Source organism: Takifugu flavidus, chromosome 18 (assembly GCF_003711565.1).
Source record: "Takifugu flavidus isolate HTHZ2018 chromosome 18, ASM371156v2, whole genome shotgun sequence".
In the NCBI taxonomy this organism is placed as follows: domain Eukaryota; kingdom Metazoa; phylum Chordata; class Actinopteri; order Tetraodontiformes; family Tetraodontidae; genus Takifugu; species Takifugu flavidus.
The window spans coordinates 8,852,295-8,863,124 of NC_079537.1; the positions used below are offsets into that span (position 1 = coordinate 8,852,295).

The 10,830-nt window shown below is 42.5% G+C and overlaps 1 protein-coding gene and 1 long non-coding RNA gene across 2 annotated transcripts; both read left to right on the forward strand.

Moving 5' to 3' along the window:
- Nucleotides 1-1,747: 1,747 nt before the first annotated feature.
- Nucleotides 1,748-2,863, forward strand: LOC130515570 (uncharacterized). The gene is made up of 2 exons (XR_008947210.1): nucleotides 1,748-2,145; nucleotides 2,222-2,863. It is a non-coding gene; the product is annotated as an uncharacterized LOC130515570 (long non-coding RNA).
- Nucleotides 2,864-8,520: 5,657 nt separating this feature from the next.
- LOC130515564 (immunoglobulin lambda-1 light chain-like) lies at nucleotides 8,521-10,830 on the forward strand. The gene is made up of 4 exons (XM_057015914.1): nucleotides 8,521-8,655; nucleotides 8,748-9,077; nucleotides 9,658-9,687; nucleotides 10,318-10,830. Exons 1-4 carry the CDS (start codon nucleotides 8,616-8,618, stop codon nucleotides 10,632-10,634), a joined length of 717 nt encoding a protein of 238 aa, XP_056871894.1. The 5' UTR covers nucleotides 8,521-8,615; the 3' UTR covers nucleotides 10,635-10,830.

Below are 10,830 nucleotides of genomic sequence, written 5' to 3' on the forward strand. Positions count from 1 at the left end.
GATAGATTTGTGCATTTATTGATTTTTCATTCACCGTGACTTCAGTTCTCAATGATGAACTATAGCAAATATACAGTAGTTTGAATAAAGATCAGATCCTTCACAACAAGCAGACTAAATAACATTGACTTCATCGAAAATTAAATAGTCACTGAGTTGAGACTGATGTGTTTTAGCTCCAATCATTTAAAGAGCAGCTTTAATATTTTTTCCTGATGTTGGTGAATGTCTCAGGGCAGGAACGTTCAAACTCTTCCACAAAGGTTTGTGTGGCTGCAGGTTTGTGTTGTAACATCAACAGCAGAGCAGCCTTGACTCATTTAATCACCTGATCTGAGTCTTCAGACAGCTGATTGGTCAAACGGTGTCTTGATTGGTTTCATCAAACCTGCAGACTCGACCCTTTGTTGAACTACGCACATGATTTCTACCCACAGATACTAGAGATCATCTATAAATACGCTGCACTAAGACAAGACAGTGACAGGTGACCAGGCCCACCATATGTAATTCCTGCTGGTATTAAAGCGTCAGACTCGTCACACTCATCAGACTCTGCAACAATTCTCAGAATTCACAATCTGCTTGTGTTGTGATGTCTATTTTCCTCTCAGATGTGCTATATGTTATCAACAAACGGCTCCACCTGCACGTGGGCTGAAGGGGGTTGGTGATGATGGACTTTGGCTCAGCTAAATTCTCTACTCAACCACCTCCGTAGTGGAGAACAGAAGGCAGTTCAGGCCTCAGCCTTCAGCTCTCTCACTGCTTCCATAAGCAGCTGCAGCAAAGAAGGTGGCACCTGTGCTCCCACAGGAGATGATCACATCAGTGTCCTGGACCTCTGGAGGACACGGTCTCAGCAGGTGGACACCATCTTGGACACACTTGAAGCACCCCATGACCTGGGAAGCTTGTCTCTCAGAGGAACGCAATTGGTCTTGCAACCAGCGGGGCATTGGTTCAGATCCTCTGATGGGTCACGGGTTGGGGTTCCCATTAGCAAGGCACCTAGTCTTCATTGCACCCTTTGTTCTGTTTACATATTGACATGATCATGAGTAGTTCACACATATTATTGATAATCAGGCTGTTTTTGTCCCGGATTCCCTTCCTGATCAGGGAAGAACGACCAAATATCTTGTCTCTAGATCATCCTAGAAGATAATCCTGTAGTCTGAGGTGTACCAGGAGTGAATTTGTCCCCATATTTGGCTCCAAAATCAGTTGCAGCCTAAAAATCCAAAATATTAAATGTGTTCAATAGTTGTGACCAAGAAATCTTCACGTGTGTGAGGAGTTTCCTTCTCAACACTCTACATCCTGCTCTGGTCCTCCAACACTCCGCTCTTCCAAAGTCTAAACTGTTCTCTTTGAAACAAGACAAGACAGGAGGAGGAGGAGGAGGAGGACACTTGATGTTTTCAGGAACACCAGTCCAGCCCAGGAGGGAAGGAGGAGCAGATTTAAATACTGGAGGACATAATTAGACACAGGTGAGACACATGAGAAACATTAAGATTGGGACAGTCAGAGACAGGGAGGACAGGACGAGACAAAGACAAAGCTGAAACTGGAGTGAACCTCAACAGACACATGTGAACAGACAAGTGAAGCAGCCTCACAGTGGAACTGTGTAAAGGTGTGTGGAGGGTTGGCGATTCAAACACCTGTTCATTCATATGGATCACATTTCCTGTCCTAACTCAGCCCACAGGCAGTTCATCATCAGTCTAAGTGAGTTCAGGATGGTTTAGTTCATTAAATAGAAGGCTTACTCCTTATTGTTCCGTTTATTAAATGGTTCATTTCATCAAGTGTTCAAATCTGTTCATTCCAAGACCCAGAAAACTAAAACGGAGCAGCCCCCCAGAGTGGTTTATCACCACATTAATCTAGTGCCCTTCAGCTCAGGACACCATTTCTCTCCATCTAAACTGATCTGTTGCCCTCTGAATTGTGACTGTTGCCCGTTCTTCGTGTTGCCATGACACCAGCTCTAATCCCTCTCTAGGGGGCGTGGTTTAGCCACTTTTCCGCAGCAGTTGCTGGCGACAGTTTCACCTGCAGCCAAGTACTCATCAACTGGCTGTTTAAGCCTTTAGCTCCTGTTCACCAGCGTCTGATCCTTTCAACAGCTTAGTGGTAAATGTGGACTCTGAAACCCAGGTTGTTTATATTCAAGATTAGTAATCCTGCTGATTTTTGTTCCTCTTTGAAGGTCACCACACTTCCCTCCTTTATTTAAAGGAGACGTGCCGTAAAGGATCCTTTTCCATTTGAGAGTGTTCCTGGTCACTGCTGCACTTTGTTGCCAAGAGAGGATTTTTTCTCATTTGTGAATCCTTTCCATCGATGTTTCTGTGCTTCAGCATCTGGATTATTGCTTCATGATTGACTGTGTTGAACGCTTTGGTCAGAATTGATGAAAAAGTAATACTTCTGAAAGTGTATTTTCCATCTGATGGAGCTTTGACCTCTATGAATCTACATCTCTGGTTTAATTTTATTTCTTAGTGTGAGCATGATTCTTAGTAACTTTGTGAGGTGGCTCTCATGTCTGACTGTTCTGAACAGCCCACATTCTCTTGTTCCTGGTTTCTTTGGGAGTGGGATGAACACTGCCTTCACAAGGTCTGTAAGAAGGTTACTGATGTTGTACATCATATTGATATGTTGTCCTTCAGGTTTTCCCACTGCTGCTCAATATGACTAATGATTTGTAGGAATTAATTTGTGCTTTTACCTCAACTTGATGGATTATGATCTGGGTTCACCTGTGGCACATGAGGATCTCTACAGGATGAGTGTCCTTCCTTGAAGGCTCCATTTACATTGTTGATCTTAAACCTACTTAAACCGACTTCAATATGTGTAAATATGAGTTGATTTTTCTAATTTAGTGAGACTGAACATGAGCTGATGTATCAGACACTAAAAAGCAGAAGTATTGAGTGAGGAGGTTTTTGTCACAGTCTGAATCACTGTGATACGTACTCTTTAGCAGAGTCGTCCCATGTTTTACAGTAATAGAATGCTGAGTCTCCTTCCTCCAGATTATTGATCATTAAACAATAATCTGATGTTGACTGATGAGTAGAATTGAATCTTGGAGACGAGAAACCAGAACCATATGTAACAGAACTTGAGCCGTGATACCATCATTTGATCATAAAAATGTAAGAGGATAAAACCCAATTGATGTCCAAATGTTTTTATTCTCTTCTTTCTACCTTGCTTTTCCTCTTCTATTCTTTCCTTCTTTACCCTTTTCTCATCAAATGGAGCCCATCCCCACCATATCATCTTGGTCCTGCTCAAGATTTCTTCCATTTTAAAGAACCTTTTGACCTGCCACTGTTGACTCAGTGATCAGCCTCTGGGATCCCGTGAAGCTACTTGACTGAAACTTTTGTTTAAGAATTAAATGTTGAGCTGAAGCAGTTTCTCCAGATTAGACTGGGACAGAACTGGTTTAATCTGGATATTGTTGAGAGTCCAATCAGAGGTTGTGATCTTTGATCTGTCAATCATTGAAAGGCAGCTTTTGATTGACATCTGTCACTTTAAGAACCATTGTGAATAAGTTAAAATCAATGAAGCTGAACCTTTAGAAATTTTTAGATTTAAGTAAAAAGATTTCAGCTAAATCAAACGTGAAGCGAGCAGAAACCCACTATCTTGTGGTGCTCTCCTTTTCCAGAACTACAACATAACTGGAGTGTCCAGTACAGTCCAAAGTGCTCAGAGACAGGATGGACGGGCCTGTAACTGGATCAGTACTGGTGTTGGCTGGAGCCAGTAAAGTTCAGTCAGACACCAACTGACATGGAGCAGCACAGCAGTTACAGATTATCAGGTAAACGGGGAATTGAAATAACCCGTTTTATCACATTTTTGTCCCACTGAGCACCACTGATTCAAACTATCACACCGCTACCTAATGGGCTGTTTGTTTATACTTTGTGAAACTTTGAGCTGTTGGGATGAACAAATCTGATATTCTGCAGTAATTTAAGACAGACACATATTTTGCCAACAAATGGAGTTCAAAAAAGTCTTTAGAGAAATTCTCCAGGAATGACTCCGTCCCTTTGTAGCCGAGTCACTGAACAATAAATTTGGGAAAATAGTCCTCGGTCCTGTGTTACAATCTTTACAGATTAGCCCCAAAAATAAATGTGTCTTTGCTAAATTAGTGCTTGGATATGGTTCAATCTGTGCTGAGCTAGTAAATTTTGGAGCCACACTGACCATCAACTCACTGATGTCGTCCATGCTGTCCATTGTTTACGTCACAATGATCTGGCGCACAAAAAGGTGTAATAATAACATCGATGTAATGACAACATTGATGTCATGACAACATTGATGTAATGACAACATTGATGTAATGACTCATGAGATGAGAGGAAACCAGCAGCCACGTCCCTCTCAGCAGGAGGTCACATCCGCTACTGCTGCCAATGTGACAATGCTCAAATGCTGAGCAAAGGCGGGTCCACCTGCTCTACACACGATCCACATTCACACCAGTCCTGTCCCAGTCTGATCTGGAGGGACTGATCCAGGTCAAACCAAGGCAGCTCGGCTCAACTCAACTTTATCAACGAAGCATTAATTACAATCAAGAAGCTTCAGAGGAATTCAGAGGCTGATCATTGAGACAGCAACAGCTGCAGGGCTAAAGTCCAGTTTACAGGAAGAAACCTTGAGCAGGACCAGACTCATATGAGGGGACCCTCTTGCTGATGACAAAGAAGGTAAGAAGTGGGAGAAGAGCAGGAAAAAGATAAAAGAACAGATCCATACATCCCTCATGCAAATGTGTAACTAAAATAAAGATTTTTTGTATGTCATAATCAATGCACATCAATACCTACACACATACATGTGATCAGAAGAGCCTGTAAGTATTCTTGACATCGCTGTACATCTGACCAGTAGCTCAGTTATTGATACTATACAACATTAAAATAAAAGCAAGAAACACTGAAACAAGTAAAAGTGAAGTTAATACAACCAGACTGAATTAAAGAGGTGTCTAATGAGTCTAGATTTGAAGATGAGGAGTGATTCATTGTTACGGAAGATTGACAGACGTGAACTGAGCCCCCAAATGCAGACACAGACGACAAGATCAGCTTCAGCTCTTATTGAAAATGAACAGCGTGTGTGCCAGCAATTCTCAGCAGAGATGAGACCACAGCGAGGCAGAAGCAGGCTGGGCGAAACAGGCAGGAACAGGTCGCAGTGTTGGAGCACTGCAGGCAAAAGACCGGCAAAATGAGCAGAAAGCAAGTTAGAAAGTTAGGAAGAGAGACACAGGAGGGTGGTGAGAGGGAAACACTCGGGTATGGAGGAGGTGGATGGACATTAATGTGGGGGGGGGGCAGTAGAGCTGCCGAAGGTGGAGGTGATGTTGTGGAGGAGGAGGGGTTGGTTATGATGCCAACAGCAGAGTTCTGGACCTGGAGGAGTTTATTGAGGTGACTTAAGAGGAGAAAGCTGCAATCATCTAAACAGGTGACAAAGATGAGGAATAGAAAGAAAGAAAGCAGCAGGAGAGAGATGGAGGGACGGAGATGGTTTAGGTTACACAGGTGAATGTCATGATCCTGTTCATGTCTGTTTTGTAATTGATGTTTGTTTCCACCAGGGGGCGGGGTTGACCTGTTTCCCGGCTCGTGCTGCCTGCTTCCACACTTGTAGCTGATCAGCTTGATTGGAAGTCTTTTTAAGCAGCTGGCACTAGCCTATCAGAGTCTTGTAGTTTCTTCTGTCCTGTTGAGCCAGCTGCACAGAGGAGATGCTTGGATATTTTAAATAGAGTGATCTCAGTGCTGTGATGTTGAGGGAGACCAGACTGGAAACATTAATGGGTGTGTAGTTTGGAGACAAATGATTTTTCAAGAATGTTGTAAATTTATGCTAAATTAGAAATGGGGCATAGATGACTGTAATTATTGAGTCTTTAGGGTGGTAAATCCATACTTTTATTTCTCTACATGAGGATAATCAAACCCTTAAAGATAAAATACATGTATAAACCTGTGACACAGGTTTTGATTGAGAGGCAAATCAGAGGTCATGATCTTATATCTGTCAATCATTGCAGTTCAGGGTTTTCAAATCAAACTTGAACCTAGCAGAAACAAAAACATCCCAGAACCGTGATGTCCCTGAAGTTTCTAGAAGCACAAGGTGCTCAGAGACATGTCCAAGGTAGGAAAGGCTGAAACCCAACCAGCACTGGACAAGACACAGCAGTTGAAACATCACGACTGGACCAAGAAATCTCTGAAGACAGAATTGCCAAAGGTTTTGTGGACTGATGAGATGAGAGGGGCCCTTGATGGACCAGAAGGACGGGCCTGTGACTGGATCAGTACTGGTGTTGGCTAGACCGAGTTAAGCTAGTCAGCCAAGTCTGGCTTAAATCAAGAACTGCACCTAATGGGCGGAGCAAAGGTGAGGAATGCCCAACAATCCTGGAAGACCTGGGACTGTCTGCGATGCAGTCTCATTTGCTATTAGTCTATGCAGTGAAATAGGTGGGGGGGGGGGGGGGATGCTTTTGATCGGGAGGCAGTGATACAAGAAGGTGTAGCTGGAAAGACTCCAACAGGAAAGGAAAGCTGGAGTCAGAGTGACGGGAATTGTGTTTTAGTGGGAGTACACACATTAAGATAATCGGGTGCTAAATTTTCCCCTTCCCTACCAGGTCATCCGGTTATCTTATAAGTTTTATATTATCTTATATGTCTTATAACATTAACCGTACAATTATCCAGGGATCTGAGATGTCCTAGGAGTAATTTTGTCCTGATAATCGGCTCATAAAACATTCAAGGCCCAAGGCCACCATTGTTCCCTCATCTTTGATGTCCTCTTCCATGTTGCCTCTCTTAATCTCCTAATGACATATGTGTGTACCCTGCATAAGTCAAGGTGCTTGTGTTTCTGTGCTCCACCCCCTCCCCTTGTGTTGTCCCTCCCCCTGGCAGAGACACAGCCTGGTCACCTGACTCGGATCTATACAATGAGGCACAAGTGGATTTCATTCCCTTATCAGCTTCTAAATCCAGCTGTTGACACCACTGCTGGGCCAGTCTGTAAGCAGCCTGTACGGGGTGACCAGTGGCTCTTTCAAGTGATTTGCATTGCAGCTCTGAGGTCCAACTCTGAAGTAAACCTCAGCAGTTTTACCTGAGGAGTCAAATTAGAAAGCAGAGGATGATGTAACATTTTTGCTCCATTCAGAGATTTTTACTGACATCACTTCCTCTCTAGTTCAACCCTCATTTTGTGTTTGATTCAAATTTATAAATTCTGTGTTGCAAGTGAAAAATGACTGTTTAATTAGGACTCATCATAAAAAATTTATATTACAGACGATACAGATCATTTTCAGGATATTTGGCTTTTGAGTAATACTTTTTGACAATGTAAAAAGGTGACACCGCAATATTATATCATGAAAGTAGGGCATTGAAGTAGAAGCATGCATTGATGATTTCCTCATCTCAAATATTTTATTGAGGGGAAAAAAAAAAAGCCACGAGCATTGGTGGGTGTAGCACCACAAAGAATGTCAATGTCTTGATAACGTCATGTACGCTTGAGCATCAATTACAGCTTGACAAAGACCTCTAGGGCTCAGGCCAACATTTTGTTTGCTGATGCATGGACTCCCACTCTTGAGGGGCGGCCTCCAAGTCATGAAGGTTCTGGGAGACAGAGTTAGGAGCCTCTGCATGGTGACTCAGCTGATCCCTGAGGTCTTTGAGATTCAGCTCCCTTGGTGTTCCCACCAATTATTGGAGTTAATCAGGTAGTACCATCTTGTCAATGTAGCAGTCATAAAGTGTAGAGCAGCTCTGTAGTGACGAGACCCTCCTGCCCACGCTACACCACCACCACCAAAGACTCGTCTGCTTACAACAGTGGCTAATGGGCCGCGCTCTGCTTGATGTCTCCAACATCTTTGGCGCATCATTTGTTTTCACAATGAAGTGATCCTCACTGTCGAATAGGCTCATCCTGAACATTAATAAAAATGCCGAATAACCCAAACTTTATGTGAGTTGTCTTTGATTTTTGTGACTATTTTGTATTCATGATTTTATCTATTTACTTGAGGAAAGTCAAACCCATTAAAGTAATTAAACCATTAAACCCAGTAAACATTAAACTAAACTAAAAAGTGTAGATGTGGAAACATGTGACACATCCAGAAACATTTTGTCCATGAAGGACGTTGTTCTGTTCATGTCCACCAGAGAGGAGCACTGCATCACCATAGAAACAGAGAAAGCAGCTCCTTCAGCTGTGACCTGACTCAGCTCCTCCATCAGCAGGAAGCACCTGCAGCTCTGATGGTCTTTATTTAACTTCATGTAAATGAAACGTTGGAGCTCCGATCTGCTCTTTTCCACATCACACACAGGAGAAAAGCTGCAGATTGAAGAGAAGGTCCTCCTCCTGTCAGTCCCTCTCAGCTCCAGTGGGCTATTAAATTGCTCCTCCAGCACCTCCTCTCCTCATCCTCCAAAGCCTGAATCTGTCAGCAGTAAAGTCACTTTCCAGGTTGATAGTCAGCACACAGTGGCAACATGCTGGAGAGCCTCTGCACTCTCATCACTGCTCTAACATGTGAGGAGGCTGACTTACTGCAGCTCTGAGCTCATGCTGGATTCATCAGTCTGTGTCTTTCTCTTGACTTCATGTCCTCTTGTTGTTTCCAGGTGTGAGTGCTGTGACGGTGCTGACACAGAAGCCCACTGTTGTGTCTCTGAGCAGAGGAGAGTCAGTCACCATGGACTGTAACCTGGGAACCGTTAACAACTATGCTGCTAGCTGGTATAAACAAGTTCCAGGAGGAGTTCCTCAGTATGTGCTGAGCTGGCGTAGCAGCTGGAGTTCTGTCATATATGGTTCTGGTTTCTCATCTCCAAGATTCACTTCTACTCATCAGTCAACATCAGATTATCGTTTGATGATCAATAATCTGGAGGAGGGAGACTCAGCAGTTTATTATTGTGGAACATGGGACAGCTCTGCTAGCGAGTGGGTATCACAGTGATTCAGACTGTGACAAAAACCTCCTCACTCTAACAGAGAATCTGTTATGATGATGATGTTGATGATAATGATGATGATGGTGATGATGATGATGCTGTTGATGATGATGGTGATAATAATAATAAAGATGATGATGATGATGATGATGATGATGATGATGATAATAATGTTGATGATGATGGTGGTGATTATGATGATAGTGATTATGATGATTATGATGATGGTGATGATGATGGTGATGATAATGATGATGATGATGATGATGATGATGATGATGATGGTGATGATGATGATGATGGTGATGATGATGATGGTGATGATGATGGTGATGATGATGATGATGATGATGGTGATGATGATGATGATGATTACGATGATGATGTTGATGATGATGGTGATGATGATTACGATGATGATGATGATGATGATGATGATGATGGTGATGATGATGATGATGATGATGGTGATGGTGTCACCAGTGAAGGCTGTTCTCATGTCTCAGTGTCTCCACTCATCAGTGACTCTCAGCAGGTTTTTGTACAGCTGTGTGTACAAACTGAATCACTGTGGTAATCGGACCAGGAACCAAGCTGATTGTCACCAGTAAGTACTTTTACACTCAGCAGAAACAACAAAGATTTGATGCTTTTGATACAAACTAGAAGCTTTTTCATAGAAATGTGGAGTGTGGAAATGATTTGAAATATTCTTCTGTTAGTCTTTGACCTGCTTTGATACTTTATCTGTCAGCTAAAGGAAACATCTCCAAAGATTACATAATTTCAATCAGTTTCTCACCAAATATTGTTGAGTTTTCTTCATTTTCACCTGTTTTTAATAACTGCAGAACAGATTTTCTACCTAAACGTATTTTAAATTGACTTTGGTTTCTTGGCTCGTGTTTGATGGAAGTGAGTGAAAAAGGTTTTGGAAAATTCACCCAAATTAATTGAGCTTAAATTATCATTTTAAATGTATAAATTTATATTTTTGTATCATTTGCTGGTCATAATTTTACTTTGTTCAAATATTTAATTGATGTTGTTTATATTCAAAATGACTCTGAAATGGTGTAAAATATCTGCTTTAGTGAGATTTTCCTCATATTGTTGCTGAAGATTGAAGGTTTTATTTGCTCAGTGTGTTTGTGATGTTTTCAACCAAACTCCTAAATTCATTAGTTCCTGTTGAACTTTGTGTGAGTGTGTGAATTTCTTCTTCATGTATTTTCAGGCTCCAGCCTCCCTCCTCCTGTCCTGACAGTCTTCCCGTCCAGAGCTGAGCTCCAGTCCAACAAAGCCACTCTGGTCTGTCTGTCCAGACTCTCTGCACCTTTTGCAGAGGTGAGCTGGTTGCTTGGTGACACTTCAGTGAGCAGCGGGATCTCCACCAGCACTCCTGTCCAACAAGCAGACCAGACTTTCCAAATCAGCAGCCATCTGTCCATCCTGACGTCAGACTGGGACGCGCAGAAGGTTTACACCTGTAAAGTGTCTGTGGGCTCCCAGACTGCAGAGAAAAGCATCAAGAAGTCCGAGTGTGAAGAATAGTGGAGGAGCAGCAGCACCATTTCACATCTGCTTCTTTAGTCTTTGTGCTGCATCAGCAGCTTCACATGTCAGAGGAGACCAGTCTGCATGCTTGGAATCAATGTTGTCACGCTGAGCTGCTGCTCTTGGAGCAGCTTTGCAGCTGCTCTGTTTTTACAATCTTTCAATAAAAACTCATCAAGTTGAAGAAGAAAAA